The 19,961-nt window shown below is 47.0% G+C and overlaps 1 protein-coding gene across 2 annotated transcripts in view; it reads right to left on the bottom strand.

The window, feature by feature from the left end:
* Positions 1-19,961, bottom strand: part of tiparp (TCDD-inducible poly(ADP-ribose) polymerase) — a 36,812-nt gene that overhangs the window by 9,157 nt on the left and 7,694 nt on the right. For both annotated transcript variants that reach the window (XM_055895055.1, XM_055895054.1), the window contains exons 3-6: positions 13,190-13,376; positions 11,736-11,923; positions 9,170-9,451; positions 5,473-5,730 (exon numbers count right to left, since the gene is read on the bottom strand). In XM_055895055.1, the coding sequence (XP_055751030.1) occupies positions 5,473-5,730; positions 9,170-9,451; positions 11,736-11,923; positions 13,190-13,376 (915 nt within the window). The remainder of the gene's footprint in view (positions 1-5,472; positions 5,731-9,169; positions 9,452-11,735; positions 11,924-13,189; positions 13,377-19,961) is intronic.

Genomic DNA, 19,961 nt, shown 5'->3' with positions numbered 1-19,961 from the left:
CATAAAGACTACTAACCTGCCAGTGAGGACAGAGTCATCCCATAAAGACTACTAACCTGTCAGTGAGGACAGAGTCATCCCATAAAGACTACTAACCTGCCAGTGAGGACAGAGTCATCCCATAAAGACTACTAACCTGCCAGTGAGGACTTAGTAATCCCTAAAAAGACTACTAACCTGCCAGTGAGGACAGAGTCATCCAATAAAGACTACTAACCTGCCAGTGAGGACAGAGTCATCCCATAAAGACTACTAACCTGCCAGTGAGGACAGAGTCATCCCATAAAGACTACTAACCTGTCAGTGAGGACAATCATCCCATAAAGACTACTAACCTGCCAGTGAGGACAGAGTCATCCCATAAAGACTACTAACCTGTCAGTGAGGATAGAGTCATCCCATAAAGACTACTAACCTGCCAGTGAGGACTTAGTAATCCCATAAAGACTACTAACCTGCCAGTGAGGACAGAGTCATCCCATAAAGACTATTAACCTGCCAGTGAGGACAGAGTCATCCCATAAAGACTACTAACCTGCCAGTGAGAACAGAGTCATCCCATAAAGACTACTAACCTGCCAGTGAGGACTTAGTAATCTCCATAAAGACTACTAACCTGCCAGTGAGGACTTAGTTATCTCCATAAAGACTACTAACCTGCCAGTGAGGACTTAGTAATCTCCATAAAGACTACTAACCTGTCAGTGAGGACAGAGTCATCCCCATAAAGACTACTAACCTGTCAGTGAGGATAGAGAAATCCCATAAAGACTACTAACCTGTCAGTGAGGACAGAGTCATCCCATAAAGACTACAAACCTGCCAGTGAGGACAGAGTCATCCCATAAAGACTACTAACCTGCCAGTGAGGACTTAGTAATCCCATAAAGACTACTAACCTGCCAGTGAGGACAGAGTCATCCCATAAAGACTATTAACCTGCCAGTGAGGATAGAGTCATCCCATAAAGACTACTAACCTGCCAGTGAGGACTTAGTAATCCCATAAAGACTACTAACCTGCCAGTGAGGACAGAGTCATCCCATAAAGACTATTAACCTGCCAGTGAGGACAGAGTCATCCCATAAAGACTACTAACCTGCCAGTGAGAACAGAGTCATCCCATAAAGACTACTAACCTGCCAGTGAGGACTTAGTAATCTCCATAAAGACTACTAACCTGCCAGTGAGGACTTAGTTATCTCCATAAAGACTACTAACCTGCCAGTGAGGACTTAGTAATCTCCATAAAGACTACTAACCTGTCAGTGAGGACAGAGTCATCCCCATAAAGACTACTAACCTGTCAGTGAGGACAGAGAAATCCCATAAAGACTACTAACCTGTCAGTGAGGACAGAGTCATCCCCATAAAGACTACTAACCTGTCAGTGAGGACAGAGAAATCCCATAAAGACTACTAACCTGTCAGTGAGGACAGAGTCATCCCATAAAGACTACAAACCTGCCAGTGAGGACAGAGTCATCCCATAAAGACTACTAACCTGTCAGTGAGGACAGAGTCATCCCATAAAGACTACTAACCTGTCAGTGAGGATTTAGTAATCCCCATAAAGACTACTAAACTGTCAGTCAGGATTTAGACATCTCCAAAAAGACTACTAACCTGTCAGTGAGGACAGAGTCATCCCATAAAGACTACTAACCTGTCAGTGAGGACATAGTCATCCCATAAAGACTACTAACCTGTCAGTGAGGACATTCATCCCATAAAGACTACTAACCTGCCAGTGAGGACAGAGTCATCCCATAAAGACTACTAACCTACCATGAAGGACAGAGTCATCCCATAAAGACTACTAACCTACCATGAAGGACAGAGTCATCCCATAAAGACTACTAACATGCCAGTGAGCACAGAATCATCCCATAAAGACTACTAACCTGTCAGTGAGGACAGAGTCATCCCATAAAGACTACTAACCTGTCAGTGAGGACAGAGTCATCCCCATAAAGACTACTAACCTGTCAGTGAGGACAGAGAAATCCCATAAAGACTACTAACCTGTCAGTGAGGACAGAGTCATCCCATAAAGACTACAAACCTGCCAGTGAGGACAGAGTCATCCCATAAAGACTACTAACCTGCCAGTGAGGACTTAGTAATCCCATAAAGACTACTAACCTGCCAGTGAGGACAGAGTCATCCCATAAAGACTATTAACCTGCCAGTGAGGATAGAGTCATCTCATAAAGACTACTAACCTGCCAGTGAGGACTTAGTAATCCCATAAAGACTACTAACCTGCCAGTGAGGACAGAGTCATCCCATAAAGACTATTAACCTGCCAGTGAGGACAGAGTCATCCCATAAAGACTACTAACCTGCCAGTGAGAACAGAGTCATCCCATAAAGACTACTAACCTGCCAGTGAGGACTTAGTAATCTCCATAAAGACTACTAACCTGCCAGTGAGGACTTAGTTATCTCCATAAAGACTACTAACCTGCCAGTGAGGACTTAGTAATCTCCATAAAGACTACTAACCTGTCAGTGAGGACAGAGTCATCCCCATAAAGACTACTAACCTGTCAGTGAGGACAGAGAAATCCCATAAAGACTACTAACCTGCCAGTGAGGACAGAGTCATCCCATAAAGACTACTAACCTGCCAGTGAGAACAGAGTCATCCCATAAAGACTACTAACCTGCCAGTGAGGACAGAGTCATCCCATAAAGACTACTAACCTGTCAGTGAGGACAGAGTCATCCCATAAAGACTACTAACCTGTCAGTGAGGACAGAGTCATCCCATAAAGACTACTAACCTGTCAGTGAGGACAGAGTCATCCCATAAAGACTACAAACCTGCCAGTGAGGACAGAGTCATCCCATAAAGACTACTAACCTGTCAGTGAGGACAGAGTCATCCCATAAAGACTACTAACCTGTCAGTGAGGATTTAGTAATCCCCATAAAGACTACTAAACTGTCAGTCAGGATTTAGACATCTCCAAAAAGACTACTAACCTGTCAGTGAGGACAGAGTCATCCCATAAAGACTACTAACCTGTCAGTGAGGACATAGTCATCCCATAAAGACTACTAACCTGTCAGTGAGGACATTCATCCCATAAAGACTACTAACCTGCCAGTGAGGACAGAGTCATCCCATAAAGACTACTAACCTACCATGAAGGACAGAGTCATCCCATAAAGACTACTAACCTACCATGAAGGACAGAGTCATCCCATAAAGACTACTAACATGCCAGTGAGCACAGAATCATCCCATAAAGACTACTAACCTGTCAGTGAGGACAGAGTCATCCCATAAAGACTACTAACCTGTCAGTGATGACAGAGTCATCCCATAAAGACTACTAACCTACCATGAAGGACAGAGTCATCCCATAAAGACTACTAACCTGCCAGTGAGGACAGAGTCATCCCATAAAGACTACTAACCTGCCAGTGAGGACAGAGTCATCCCATAAAGACTACTAACCTGTCAGTGAGGATTTAGTAATCCCCATAAAGACTACTAACCTGTCAGTGAGGACAGAGTCATCCCATAAAGACTACTAACCTGTCAGTGAGGACATAGTCATCCCATAAAGACTACTAACCTGTCAGTGAGGACATTCATCCCATAAAGACTACTAACCTGCCAGTGAGGAAAGAGTCATCCCATAAAGACTACTAACCTGCCAGCAAGGACAGAGTCATCCCATAAAGACTACTAACCTACCATGAAGGACAGAGTCATCCCATAAAGACTACTAACATGCCAGTGAGCACAGAATCATCCCATAAAGACTACTAACCTGTCAGTGAGGACAGAGTCATCCCATAAAGACTACTAACCTGTCAGTGAGGACAGAGTCATCCCATAAAGACTACTAACCTACCATGAAGGACAGAGTCATCCCATAAAGACTACTAACCTGCCAGTGAGGACAGAGTCATCCCATAAAGACTACTAACCTGTCAGTGAGGACAGAGTCATCCCATAAAGACTACTAACCTGTCAGTGAGGACAGAGAAATCCCATAAAGACTACTAACCTGTCAGTGAGGACAGAGTCATCCCATAAAGACTACAAACCTGCCAGTGAGGACAGAGTCATCCCATAAAGACTACTAACCTGTCAGTGAGGACAGAGTCATCCCATAAAGACTACTAACCTGTCAGTGAGGATTTAGTAATCCCCATAAAGACTACTAAACTGTCAGTCAGGATTTAGTCATCTCCAAGAAGACTACTAACCTGTCAGTGAGGACAGAGTCATCCCATAAAGACTACTAACCTGTCAGTGAGGACATAGTCATCCCATAAAGACTACTAACCTGTCAGTGAGGACATTCATCCCATAAAGACTACTAACCTGCCAGTGAGGACAGAGTCATCCCATAAAGACTACTAACCTGCCAGCGAGGACAGAGTCATCCCATAAAGAATACTAACCTACCATGAAGGACAGAGTCATCCCATAGAGACTACTAACATGCCAGTGAGCACAGAATCATCCCATAAAGACTACTAACCTGTCAGTGAGGACAGAGTCATCCCATAAAGACTACTAACCTGTCAGTGAGGACAGAGTCATCCCATAAAGACTACTAACATACCACGAAGGACAGAGTCATCCCATAAAGACTACTAACCTGCCAGTGAGGACAGAGTCATCCCATAAAGACTACTAACCTGTCAGTGAGGACAGAGTCATCCCATAAAGACTACTAACCTGTCAGTGAGGACAGAGACATCCCATAAAGACTACTAACCTGCCAGTGAGGACAGAGTCATCCCATAAAGACTACTAACCTGTCAGTGAGGACAGAGTCATCCCATAAAGACTACTAACCTGCCAGTGAGGACAGAGTCATCCCATAAAGGCTACTAACCTGCCAGTGAGGACAGAGTCATCCCATAAAGACTACAAACCTGCCAGTGAGGACAGTCATCCCATAAAGACTACTAACCTGTCAGTGAGGACAGAGTCATCCCATAAAGACTACTAACCTGTCAGTGAGGATTTAGTAATCCCCATAAAGACTACTAAACTGTCAGTCAGGATTTAGTCATCTCCAAAAAGACTACTAACCTGTCAGTGAGGACAGAGGCATCCCATAAAGACTACTAACCTGTCAGTGAGGACATAGTCATCCCATAAAGACTACTAACCTGTCAGTGAGGACTTAGTAATCCCCATAAAGACTACTAATCTGCCAGTGAGGATTTAGTAATCTCCATAAAGACTACTAACCTGCCAGTGAGGACAGAGTAATCACCATAAAGACTACTAACCTGCCAGTGAGGACAGAGTAATCCCCATAAAGACTATTAACCTGCCAGTGAGGACAGAGTCATCCCATAAAGACTACTAACCTGCCAGTGAGGACAGAGTCATCCCATAAAGACTACTAACCTGCCAGTGAGGACAGAGTCATCCCATAAAGACTACTAACCTGCCAGTGAGGACAGAGTCATCCCATAAAGACTACTAACCTGCCAGTGAGGACTTTGGCCAGGAACATGGAGTGGATCCCTTTAGGAGAGCGCTTGGAGAAGTTATGGGAGTAGACGGCCTTGCGGGCGAAGTAGGAGCCTTGTCCGAACATGGTGGCGTGTTTGCCACTGACACGCGGGTCAAAGTTGTGTTTACAGATGCCCTCCACCACCTCAGTGGAGGTGCCGTGGAACAGGTGACGCTCGCTCAGCATCCTGTCCATCTCCGAGAGACGACGAGACATGTACTCCTTCTTCCTGTCAGGGGGAGAGGAGGGGGAGTTATTAGTGACGTCGTCAGTCTAGTGATTGTGTGTGTGTGTGTGTGTGTTATTAGTGACGTCGTCAGTCTAGTGATTGTGTGTGTGAGTTATTAGTGACGTCGTCAGTCTAGTGATTGTGTGTGTGTGTGTTATTAGTGACGTCGTCAGTCTAGTGATTGTGTGTGTGTGTTATTAGTGACGTCGTCAGTCTAGTGATTGTGTGTGTGTGTTATTAGTGACGTCGTCAGTCTAGTGATTGTGTGTGTGTGTGTGTGTTATTAGTGACGTCGTCAGTCTAGTGATTGTGTGTGTGTGTGTGTTATTAGTGACGTCGTCAGTCTAGTGACTGTGTGTGTGTGTTATTAGTGACGTCGTCAGTCTAGTGATTGTGTGTGTGTGTGTGTGTTATTAGTGATGTCTTCAGTTTAGTGACTGTGTGTGTGTGTTATTAGTTATGTCTTCAGTCTATTTGATTCACTGCTTCTACCAAGTAGGACACACACACACACACAGCACCACCCTGACTCATCCTCTCTCTGCTCTATTCCCTTCTGCAGTATCTATGGCAATGGGCTGCATAAAAAAGAAATCAAGGACCCACTTCCTGTGCTTCTGAATCCCGGTTCTCACGGTCTCACCTTCCTTAGTAGGTTACACTAATTGTGAGAGCCCAGCTGTGTGTTCAGAAACACACACACACACACACACACACACACACACACACACACACACACACACACACACACACACACACACACACACACACACACACACACATATACACACACACACACACACACACACACACACACACACACACACACACACACAGACAGAGCTTGGCTCTCACCATTCGTACAGCACAAAGCAGCCACAGCATTCAGTCATATTGAAACACAACACTAACCACAACAACACCAATGACCTCTTTGGCCCCAATTGAAAGCATTCTGGTGCATTCTGGCATCAGAGGCGTTTAGCCTGGAACAGACCCCTTCCAGCGCATTCATATTCAGGGCCATAGCAGAGAGACATCCGTCCTTCCCCTAGGTCTGGTCTAAAGCAGGACCAGACATCAGTCTGTCCCCTAGGTCTGGTCTAAAGCAGGACCAGACATCAGTCTTTCCCCTAGGTCTGGTCTAAAGCAGGACCAGACATCAGTCTATCCCCGGTCTGGTCTAAAGCAGGACCAGACATCAGTCTTTCCCCTAGGTCTGGTCTAAAGCAGGACCAGACATCAGTCTATCCCCGGTCTGGTCTAAAGCAGGACCAGACATAAGTCTATCCCCGGTCTGGTCTAAAGCAGGACCAGACATAAGTCTGTCCCCGGTCTGGTCTAAAGCAGGACCAGACATCAGTCTATCCCCGGTCTGGTCTAAAGCAGGACCAGACATAAGTCTGTCCCCGGTCTGGTCTAAAGCAGGACCAGACATCAGTCTTTCCCCGGTCTGGTCTAAAGCAGGACCAGACATCAGTCTGTCCCCGGTCTGGTCTAAAGCAGGACCAGACATCAGTCTTTCCCCTAGGTCTGGTCTAAAGCAGGACCAGACATCAGTCTTTCCCCGGTCTGGTCTAAAGCAGGACCAGACATCAGTCTTCCCCCTAGGTCTGGTCTAAAGCAGGACCAGACATCAGTCTTTCCCCTAGGTCTGGTCTAAAGCAGGACCAGACATAAGTCTTTCCCCTAGGTCTGGTCTAAAGCAGGACCAGACATCAGTCTTTCCCCTAGGTCTGGTCTAAAGCAGGACCAGACATCAGTCTGTCCCCGGTCTGGTCTAAAGCAGGACCAGACATCAGTCTTTCCCCTAGGTCTGGTCTAAAGCAGGACCAGACATCAGTCTTTCCCCGGTCTGGTCTAAAGCAGGACCAGACATCAGTCTTTCCCCTAGGTCTGGTCTAAAGCAGGACCAGACATCAGTCTTTCCCCGGTCTGGTCTAAAGCAGGACCAGACATCAGTCTTTCCCCTAGGTCTGGTCTAAAGCAGGACCAGACATCAGTCTTTCCCCGGTCTGGTCTAAAGCAGGACCAGACATCAGTCTTTCCCCTAGGTCTGGTCTAAAGCAGGACCAGACATCAGTCTTTCCCCTAGGTCTGGTCTAAAGCAGGACCAGACATAAGTCTTTCCCCTAGGTCTGGTCTAAAGCAGGACCAGACATCAGTATTTCCCCTAGGTCTGGTCTAAAGCAGGACCAGACATCAGTCTGTCCCCTAGGTCTGGTCTAAAGCAGGACCAGACATCAGTCTTTCCCCTAGGTCTGGTCTAAAGCAGGACCAGACATCAGTCTTTCCCCGGTCTGGTCTAAAGCAGGACCAGACATCAGTCTTTCCCCGGTCTGGTCTAAAGCAGGACCAGACATCAGTCTTTCCCCGGTCTGGTCTAAAGCAGGACCAGACATCAGTCTTTCCCCGGTCTGGTCTAAAGCAGGACCAGACATCAGTCTTTCCCCAGTCTGGTCTAAAGCAGGACCAGACATCAGTCTTTCCCCGGTCTGGTCTAAAGCAGGACCAGACATCAGTCTTTCCCCGGTCTGGTCTAAAGCAGGACCAGACATCAGTCTTTCCCCGGTCTGGTCTAAAGCAGGACCAGACATCAGTCTTTCCCCGGTCTGGTCTAAAGCAGGACCAGACATCAGTCTGTCCCCGGTCTGGTCTAAAGCAGGACCAGACATCAGTCTTTCCCCTAGGTCTGGTCTAAAGCAGGACCAGACATCAGTCTTTCCCCGGTCTGGTCTAAAGCAGGACCAGACATCAGTCTTTCCCCGGTCTGGTCTAAAGCAGGACCAGACATCAGTCTTTCCCCGGCCTGGTCTAAAGCAGGACCAGACATCAGTCTGTCCCCGGTCTGGTCTAAAGCAGGACCAGACATCAGTCTTTCCCCAGTCTGGTCTAAAGCAGGACCAGACATCAGTCTTTCCCCTAGGTCTGGTCTAAAGCAGGACCAGACATCAGTCTTTCCCCAGTCTGGTCTAAAGCAGGACCAGACATCAGTCTTTCCCCTAGGTCTGGTCTAAAGCAGGACCAGACATCAGTCTTTCCCCGGTCTGGTCTAAAGCAGGACCAGACATCAGTCTTTCCCCTAGGTCTGGTCTAAAGCAGGACCAGACATCAGTCTGTCCCCTAGGTCTGGTCTAAAGCAGGACTAGACATCAGTCTGTCCCCTAGGTCTGGTCTAAAGCAGGACCAGACATCAGTCTGTCCCCTAGGTCTGGTCTAAAGCAGGACTAGACATCAGTCTTTCCCCGGTCTGGTCTAAAGCAGGACCAGTGTAGCAGCCAAGGCACACCAGCCATCTATCTACAGGAACACAAGAGCCCTGATTCAGACATTCATAACAAACTAACTGCTAATAAGTGTGTAGCTACTAACTTAACCACGTCCTTACCTCCACCAGGACCCAGGTGAATTGCTGTGTAATAACGGTACGATAACTCACCTCTTGTATTTCTCCCAGAGGAAGGGGTTCTGAACGCGGAGGATCTTTAGGATGCGGAACTTGGTTTCGGACACCGTCTTGTGGAAGAGGGTGTAGACGGTCCGATAGCTTCGGTCGTCACGGGATACCGGAACCTGCAGGAAGTCCTGGCTGGTCGTCATGGGTAACCATGTTTCTGGGAATACGCTGGGAGGGTTGGTGAAGGTGGGAGAGAGGGGGAGAGAAACAGACAGATCCAGAGTGGAGGAGGAGATGGGGAAAGAGGAGAGGCCACCAAGAGTCCTGGAAAACAGAAGAACGGGAGGGAGGGGACAGAGATTGAAAAACCATATCTGGGAATATTATATGGATCACTTTTAGAATTATAAACCACATCCGGAACATTCTAACAATATTTTATTTCATTAGAAGCTACGCTAATGCTGAATAACCAATCAAACTGAAGCTCCACCACATCCTGCATTATAACCAACATGATCCCTGTCACCCACGATGTCCTAGTTCCTGTCACCCACGATGATGTCATAGTGCTAGAAGCAGAGCGATACTCTACTACAGGAGCAGCAGCCAAGGAGAAGACTATGAGATTCACAGAAATGAGGAGCTGACAGAGGATGAGAAAAACACAAAGCAATAGCATATCAGGAGGCTGTCAGGTGGCCCGTCTGTCATTTGAGTCACCAACTGTAGGATCACGGACATGTTCTCTCTGGCTCAGACTCCACGTTTTAATGGTATTCGCCTCATCTCCGTGTCTGTGTGTGTGATTCTCTGCTTCACAGTGACAGTTTCTCTTTCGCTCCCCCTCCCTCTCTCTCCCCTGACAGTCTCATCTTTCATCTCAGTTCTGTCTTGCTTTGTTTGACAGTCACGCTGAAATCTGTCTCCACAATCAGGTGCTTTATTCTCCCATGTCTTCTGAGAAGATCACAGGGAAGAGAGAGAGAGAATGACTGTAATGAAAGAACCAGATAGCACGAGGGAAGGGGGAAGAGGGAAGATAAAGAGATGTATAGATGCAGGAAGAGAGGAACAGAGAGAGAAAGGAAGAGGTGAAAGAGTGAAGGGGGGGGTGTGTTTAAGCGAGGGGAACGGACATGTGTGTTTGTGTGTGTATTTGCCCAAGTGAGAACTATCTCCTAAGCAGCTACAGAGCCAATCAAACAAATGACTTCCACCCGTGTGCTCAGCAGGACATTCCTAAAGCGCACATACACGCACCCACACAGGCACGCACCCACACATACACGCACCCACACAGGCAAGCACACTGAACTCCAAATGAACACCGTAAGATTGCATTTTATTGCAAGAGGAGACTCATGACTCGGTGACTCGAGCAGAGGAGACTCATGACTCGGTGACTAGAGCAGAGGAGACTCATGACTCGGTGACTAGAGCAGAGGAGACTCATGACTCTGTGACTCGAGCAGAGGAGACTCATGACTCGGTGACCAGAGCAGAGGAAACTCATGACTCGTGACTAGAGCAGAGGAGACTCATGACTCGGTGACTAGAACAGAGGAGACTCATGACTCGGTGACTAGAGCAGAGGAGACTCATGACTCGGTGACTAGAGCAGAGGAGACTCATGACTCGGTGACTAGAGCAGAGGAGACACATGACTCTGTGACTAGAGCAGAGGAGACTCATGACCCGGTGACTAGAGCAGAGGAGACTCATGACTCGGTGACTAGAGCAGAGGAGACTCATGACTCGGTGACTAGAGCAGAGGAGACTCATGACTCGGTGACTAGAGCAGAGGAGACTCATGACTCGTGACTAGAGCAGAGGAGACTCATGACTCGTGACTAGAGCAGAGGAGAACAGAACAGTCAAGCATCAGCCGTAGATGGAAAGAAGGAAACAAATGAAAAAGTCCCGGGAACAAATCCCTTGCTCACATTCCAACTCCCCACAGTCCCGTTTCACACTCGTTCAGTCATGCTGCTGTCTGGAAGCCCTCTAGACCCCCTCTCCTCCTTTTCCATCCATTCTCTTCTGTCCCTCCTTCTTCCTTGTTCTCTCTAACTCTCTTCCCTTTGTCTCCCTTTCTCGCGCTCGCTTTCCATCTGTTTGTTCCAGGCCTGGTTGAAGAAGGACAGTCTAGCTCCCCACAGTAGCAGTAGTACTGGACTAAGAGTACTGTCCCACACTTCTGTCAAGTTCGCTGGATGTCCTTTGGGTGGTGGACCATTCTTGATACATACGGAAAGCTTGTGTGAAAAACGTGAAAAACCCAGCAGCGCTGCAGTTCTTAACTCAAACCGGTGCGTCTGGCACCTACAACCATACCCTGTTCAAAGGCACTTAAACACGTTGTCTTGCTCAATCACCCTCTGAATGGCACACATACACAATCCATGTCTCAATTGTCTCAAGGCTTAACAATCCTTCTTTAACCCGTCTCCTCCCCTTCATCTACACTGATTGAAGTGGATTTAACAGGTGACATCAATAAGGGATCATAGCTTTCACCTGGATTCACCTGGTCAGTCTATGTCATGGAAAGAGCAGGTGTCCTGAATGTTTTGTCCACTCAGTGTAGTTTTACTCCAGTACTCACTGTAGATGTGGCGTGAGGACCACGGAGGACAGGAAGAGGGGTCGTTTCTTGATCTGGCGTCGGAAGCCGAACACGGCGTTCTGCTGGAAGCCCTCTCTGATGTTGAGGATGTAGTGGTTCTGTAGGGTGATGAACCGGACCTCCTTCAGACCACGACCACCAGCCTCCTCTATCAGACGCACCACCGGCTGGAGGGAGAGAGGGTGAAGGGAGAGGGAAGGAGGGAGGGAGAGAGGGTGAAGGCAGAGGGAAGGAGGGAGGGAGAGAGGGTGAAGGCAGAGGGAAGGAGGGAGGGAGAGAGGGTGAAGGCAGAGGGAAGGAGGGAGGGAGAGAGGGTGAAGGCAGAGGGAAGGAGGGAGGGAGAGAGTGAAGGGAGAGGGAAGGAGGGAGGGAGAGAGTGAAGGGAGAGGGAAGGAGGGAGGGAGAGAGTGAAGGGAGAGGGAAGGAGGGAGGGAGATGAGAGATTTAGTTAGATATATTATTTATAGGTGGTGATTTATTCATCAGTTATAAATCATGTGATTCAAAGTTGTTCCACCTGACATTGTGTAACTAACACTTGAATCTGCTTTTAACAGGTTTCATTCTAAGAAAACATATAAAACTGAATTGTAGCACTGGGAATACACAAATTAACACACACACACACACACACACACACACACACACACACACACACACACACACACACACACACACACACACACACACACACACACACACACACACACACACACACACACACACACACACACACACACACACACACACACACACACACACAGAGAGAGAACACTGAACCAGGAGTTGGAACCGGTTCAGGAAACAGAACAGAAAACCTGAAAAGAATGAATAAAACAAGTCTTACCTTTCGTAGTGAATTAAATCAAATGTGAAATTGAATAACTATAAAATATCAATTAACTAGACCTGAAACAGTTAATTTTGGCATCTCCCACCCTATACGCTTCAAGCCAAGGCACCTCCTTAAACCTCTCTCGCTGTGTCATCTCCTACCCTATACGCTAGTCTGTCCATGTGCTCTGTAACAAACTGCTCTATCCACACTGATTGGTGAAGTCATTTAATGAGCTACACCTAAAAATCTGTTGATTTTACAAGTTAAAAAGGAAAATAAAGAAATTAAATAAAAATACAATTTTTGGGGGGTTTGGATCAGTTCAGAGAACTTTATTTTGCTGGACGGATCAGTTCAGAGAACTTTATTTTGCTGGACGGATCAGTTCAGAGAACTTTATTTTATGTGTGTGTGTGTTTATGTGTGTGTGTGTGCACATGATCCTTCATTGATGTTTTGATCTTCTGACAGTGGGCAGACAACTGATCTGGTGTGTCTTGAGGGTTAATGTGTCTGGGTTCCTTTGTCAGTTTGAAAATTACACACAATCTCCTTTAATAGCCTCTAACTCAAACACAGACACAGAGACACTCACCTCAGAGTATTCTCTCCAGCCGAAGTTGTCTCTGCAGTAGTACTTCCACACTGTGTGGCAGTTAGGGGCGGGGTTTGTGTTTGGGGGCGGGGCAGCAGGGCTGGAGGGAGTGGTCAACCGTCTGACGCGGTCGAACTCCAGGTCACATACACGCATGGCACTGAAGTCTAAGGAAAACACACGACCCCTTAGGAGAGAAGAGACACGGTCAGTATCACTGAAGTCTAAGGAAAACACACGACCCCCTAGGAGAGAAGAGACACGGTCAGGATCACTGAAGTCTAAGGAAAACACACGACCCCTTAGGAGAGAAGAGACACGGTCAGTATCACTGAAGTCTAAGGAAAACACACGACCCCTTAGGAGAGAAGAGACACGGTCAGGATCACTGAAGTCTAAGGAAAACACACGACCCCTTAGGAGAGAAGAGACACGGTCAGGATCACTGAAGTCTAAGGAAAACACACGACCCCTTAGGAGAGAAGAGACACGGTCAGGATCACTGAAGTCTAAGGAAAACACACGACCCCCTAGGAGAGAAGAGACACGGTCAGGATCACTTGACACAAAACCACCAGATACCACCAGAGAGACAGAGAGAGAGAGAAAGAGAGAGACAGAGAGAGAGAGAGAGAGAGAGAGAGAGAGACAGTGACAGAGAGAGAGACAGAGAGAGAGAGAGAGAGACAGAGAGAGAGAGAAAGACAGAGAGAGAGAGAAAGACAGAGAGAGAGACAGAGAGAGACAGAGTGAGAGAGACAGAGAGAGAGACAGAGAGAGAGAGACAGAGAGAGAAAGACAGAGAGAGAGACAGAGAGAGAAAGACAGAGAGAGAGACAGAGAGAGACAGAGTGAGAGAGACAGAGAGAGAGCGAGAGAGACAGAGAGAGAGAGAGAGAGAGACAGACAGAGAGAGAGAGACAGACAGAGAGAGAGAGAGAGACAGAGAGAGACAGTGTGAGACAGAGAGAGACAGACAGAGAGTGAGAGAGACAGAGAGACAGAGAGAGAGAGGGACAGTGTCTGACAGACCAATCAACCTGCACATGTCCTCTACTGTGTGTTTATTGTTATTGTTGAATGTGTTGGTTATTTTGACACTTGGTTATTGTTGTTACTGTTGTCCCATTGTGATTCTCATTTTTCTATTGTAAATAAGCTTTGGCAATATGTACATTGTTACGTCATGCCAATAAAGCAAATTGAATTGAATTGAGAGAGACACAGAGAGAGAGAGAGACAGAGACAGAGAGACAAAGACAGAGACAGACAGAGACCTCTGTTTATCTGTGCTAGTCTTGGTCAAATCCTCATTCTGATCACTCAGTGTTTGAGCCCCAATCCCACCCCCTTACAAACCCTCCCCTTACCACTGACCTCAGGCATGCCCCTTACACATGCATGGGCAACAGACATGCCCCTTACACATGCATGGGCAACAGACATGCCCCTTACACATGCATGGGCAACAGACATGCCCATTACACATGCATGGGCAACAGACATGCCCCTTACACATGCATGGGCAACAGACATGCCCCTTACACATGCATGGGCAACAGACATGCCCATTACACATGCATGGGCAACGCATGTAGGCATACACACAAATATGTCATGCACACACGCACACACATGGCTAGCTGAGCTGTGGCTGTGCCAATGGGCTGATTGATCGTGGCTGGGAGTCTAATGGGATTTGAGGTTAAAGGTCAGGAGCCTGGACAGGTAGAGACATGCATTGTTCAGAGGTTAGTGTGTGAGAGGTGTGACAGTGTGTGCGTGTGTGTGTGTGTGTGTGTGTGTGTGTGTGTGTGTGTGTGTGTGTGTGTGTGTGTGTGTGTGTGTGTGTGTGTGTGTGTGTGTGTGTGTGTGTGTGTGTGTGTGTGTGTGTGTGTGTGTGTGTGTGTGTGTGTGTGTGTGTGTGTGTGTGTGTGTTTTGTATGGTATGTGTAGCTTACAAGAGACATTTTCCTTTCACAGCTCAGCTCCCCACTAGAGTCTCGTCCACTGTCCAGGACCTGTTATCCTTTCACAGCTCAGTTACCTATTTTAGCCTCTAGGTCCACAATATCGTAACGTTTTAATTCTAAACCAGAGAATCCTAGGAATGAATCTGTCAACATGAGTGCAAACACACCATCCTATATGTAGCTCCTGCCCAACCACAGAGGACACACTACACGTGGTTTACTGGATTGCATTGACTAAGGACAGCTGAGAGAAGAGAACCTCACAGACCGATATAGAACTTCATTTACCAAAAAAGAGTCAAGTCATAGTTTCACCCAATTCAAGAAATCAGTCATAGGTTTCTGTGACACACACCGACTGGATTGCTACACAGTCATTGGTTAAGAATTGGAATAGCATCTAGTCATTTATTGTCTTCGCACACACACACACACACACACACACACACACACACACACACACACACACACACACACACACACACACACACACACACACACACACACACACACACACACACACACACGGAACAGGTAGAGAGAGAGAACAGGAGAGGTAGAGTGATGGGAACAGGTAGAGAGAGAGAACAGGAGAGGTAGAGCGATGGGAACAGATAGAGAGAGAGAACAGGAGAGGGAGAGTGATGGGAACAGGTAGAGAGAGAACAGGAGAGGTAGAGAACAGGAGAGGTAGAGTGATGGGAACAGGTAGAGGGAGAGAACAGGAGAGGTAGAGCGATGGGAACAGGTAGAGAGAGAGTGTGTGTGTGTGTGTGTGTGTGTTTGTGTGTGTGAGTGTGTGTGTCATAACAGACAGCCACAAGGCCATCATGAGGAATGTGTGAACTGTCACATTTATGAGCAGAATGGAACTACAGTCAGCCATAGATTCACCAACTGTCTTTTCCCCGATGACGCTACCCTCTATCTCACTACACACACACACACACACACACACACACACACACACACACACACACACACACACACACACACACACACACACACACACACACACACACACGGCCTCCAATTAGAACGCCCCTCTCATTCCAGACATCACAATACGTTTCACGACAGAGATTTCTCCTTCTGTTCATATAAACACACCTAGAGAAGCTGCAGCCAACCAAGACAAAAACAATGGGTTATAACAGGTTTGTTTCTCGTATGAGGTCTTCAGTGATGCCAGACAATCATTTACCCTCCTTCTCCTTCCCCCACTCTCTCTCTCTTCCTCTGTCCCCCTTTCTCTCTCTCCTCCTCTGTCCCCCTTTCTCTTCTCTCCTCCTCTGTCCCCCTTTCTCTCTCTCCTCCTCTGTCCCCCTTTCTCTCTCTCCTCCTCTGTCCCCCTTTCTCTTCTCTCCTCCTCTGTCCCCCTTTCTCTCTCTCCTCCTCTGTCCCCCTTTCTCTTCTCTCCTCCTCTGTCCCCCTTTCTCTTCTCTCCTCCTCTGTCCCCCTTTCTCTCTCTCCTCCTCTGTCCCCCTTTCTCTTCTCTCCTCCTCTGTCCCCCTTTCTCTCTCTCCTCCTCTGTCCCCCTTTCTCTCTCTCCTCCTCTGTCCCCCTTTCTCTCTCTCCTCCTCTGTCCCCCTTTCTCTTCTCTCCTCCTCTGTCCCCCTTTCTCTTCTCTCCTCCTCTGTCCCCCTTTCTCTCTCTCCTCCTCTGTCCCCCTTTCTCTCTCTTCTCCTCTGTCCCCCTCTGAAGCATTTCGTATACATTGTTTGTCTTCAGGAAGGCAGTGAGTTGCTGCGCAACAGCTTTTTCTAAAATTTTTGAGAGGAATGGAAGATCCGATATAGGCCGATAGTTTTTTATATTTTCCGGGTCAAGGTTTGGCTTTTTCAAGGGAGGCTTTATTACTGCCACTTTTAGTGAGTTTGGTACACATCCGGTGGATAGTGAGCCGTTTATTATGTTCAACATAGGAGGGCCAAGCACACGAAGCAGCTCTTTCAGTAGTTTAGTTGGAATAGGATCCAGTATGCAGCTTGAAGGTTTAGAGGCCATGATTATTTTCATCATTGTGTCAAGAGATATAGTACTAAAACACTTAAGTGTCTCTCCCGATCCCAGGCCCTGGCAGAGCTGTGCAGATCCAGGACAGCTAAGCCCTGGAGGAATACGCAGATTTAAAGAGGAGTCCGTAATTTGCTTTCTAATGATCATGATCTTTTCCTCAAAGAAGTTCGTAGATTTATTACTGCTGAATTGAAAGCCATCCTCTCTTGGGGAATGCTGCTTTTTAGTTAGCTTTGCAACAGTATTAAAAATAAATTTTGGATTGTTCTTATTTTCCTCAATTAAGTTGGAAAAGTAGGATGATCGAGCAGCAGTGAGGGCTCTTCGATACTGCACGGTACTGTCTTTCCAAGCTAGTCGGAAGACTTCAAGTTTGGTGTGGCGCCATTTCCGTTCCAATTTTCTGGAAGATTGCTTCAGAGCTCGGGTATTTTCTGTATACCAGGGAGCTAGTTTCTTATGACAAATGTTTTTCGTTTTTAGGGGTGCAACTGCATCTAGGGTATTGCGCAAGGTTAAATTGAGTTCCTCAGTTAGGTGGTTAACTGATTTTTGTCCTCTGGCGTCCTTGGGTAGGCAGAAGGAGTCTGGAAGGGCATTAAGGAATTTTTGTGTTGTCTGAGAATTTATAGCACGACTTTTGATGCTCCTTGGTTGGGGTCTGAGCAGATTATTTGATGCGATTGCAAACGTAATAAAATGGTGGTCCGATAGTCCAGGATTATGAGGAAAAACATTAAGATCTGCAACATTTATTCCATGGGACAAAACTAGGTCCAGAGTATGACTGTGGCAGTGAGTAGGTCCAGAGACATGTTGGACAAAACCCACTGAGTCGATGATGGCTCCGAAAGACTTTTGGAGTGGGTCTGTGGTCTTCTCCATATGAATATTAAAATCACCAAAAATTAGAATATGATCTGCTATGACTACAAGGTCCGATAGGAATTCAGGGAACTCAGAGAGGAACGCTGTATATGGCCCAGGAGGCCTGTAAACAGTAGCTATAAAAAGTGATTGAGTAGGCTGCATAGATTTCATGACTAGAAGCTCAAAAGACGAAAACGTCATTTTTTTTGTGTGTAAATTGAAATTTGCTATCGAAAATGTTAGCAACACCTCCGCCTTTGCGGGATGCACGGGGGATATGGTCACTAGTGTAACCAGGAGGTGAGGCCTCATTTAACACAGTAAATTCATCAGGCTTAAGCCATGTTTCAGTCCGTCCAATCACATCAAGATTATAATCAGTGATTAGTTCATTGACTATAACTGCCTTTGAAGTGAGGGATCTAACATTAAGTAACCCTATTTTGAGATGTGAGGTATCACGATCTCTTTCAATAATGGCAGGAATGGAGGAGGTCTTTATTCTAATGAGATTGCTAAGGCGAACACCGCCATGTTTAGTTTTGCCCAACCTAAGTCGAGGCACAGACACAGTCTCAATGGGGATGGCTGAGCTGACTACACTGACTATGCTAGTGGCAGACTCCACTAAGCTGGCAGGTTGGCTAACAGCCTGCTGCCTGGCCTGCACCCTATTTCATTGTGGAGCTAGAGGAGTTAGAGCCCTATCTATGTTGGTAGATAAGATGAGAGCACCCCTCCAGCTAGGATGGAGTCCGTCACTCCTCAGCAGGTCAGGCTTGGTCCTGTTTGTGGGTGAGTCCCAGAAAGAGGGCCAATTATCTACAAATTCTATCTTTTGGGAGGGGCAGAAAACAGTTTTCAACCAGCGATTGAGTGCTGAGACTCTGTGGTAGAGCTCATCACTCCCCCTAACTGGGAGGGAAGCCAGAGACAATTACTCGATGCCGACACATCTTTCTAGCTGATTTACACGCTGAAGTTATGTTGTGCTTGGTGACCTCTGACTGTTTCATCCTAACATCGTTGGTGCCGACGTGGATAACAATATCTCTATACTCTCTACACTCGCCAGTTTTAGCTTTAGCCAGCACCATCTTAAGATTAGCCTTAACGTCGGTAGCCCTGCCCCCTGGTAAACAGTGTATGATCGCTGGGTGATTCGTTTTAAGTCTAATACTGCGGGTAATGGAGTCGCCAATGACTAGGGTTTTCAATTTGTCAGAGCTAATGGTGGGAGCCTTCGGCGTCTCAGACCCCGTAACGGGAGGAGTAGAGACAAGAGAAGACTCAGCCTCAGACTCCGACTCGCTACTTAATGGGGAAAACCGGTTGAAAGTTTCTGTCAGCTGAATGAGCGACACCAGTTGAGCATTCCTACAGCATTTCCCTCCAGAAGCCATGAGAAAGTTGTCCGGCTGCGGGGACTGTGCTGGGGGATTTATACTAACGTTACTATCTGTACTTACTGGTGGCACAGACGCTGTATCTTCCTTTCCTACACTGAAATTACCCTTGCCTAACGATTGCGTCTGAAGCTGGGCTTGCAGCACAGCTATCCTCGCCGTAAGGCGATCGTTCTCCTGTATATTATGAGTACAGCGACTGCAATTAGAAGACATCATGTTAATGTTACTACTTAGCTTCGGCTGTTGAGGGTGCTGACGAACCATGTCCAGATAAAGCGTCCGGAGTGAAAAAGTTGAATGAGGGAAAAAAGTTGTGATGGAAAAACTAAAAATATAAACGGTAATTAAAAAGAAAAAAAAACGTAAAGTTGTCAGCTAGCAAAGTAAGGTTGGCAACAAAACGCACAGCAACACGTCTGCAAATTCAAGAGGAAGTGAATTTCTCTCCTCCTCTGTCCCCCTTTCTCTCCTCCTCTGTCCCCCTTTCTCTCTCTCCTCCTC

This window comes from Salvelinus fontinalis, chromosome 33 (assembly GCF_029448725.1).
Source record: "Salvelinus fontinalis isolate EN_2023a chromosome 33, ASM2944872v1, whole genome shotgun sequence".
Lineage (NCBI taxonomy): Eukaryota > Metazoa > Chordata > Actinopteri > Salmoniformes > Salmonidae > Salvelinus > Salvelinus fontinalis.
Note: the sequence above shows the minus strand (reverse complement) of the source record. Positions and strands in the feature narration are given on the sequence as shown.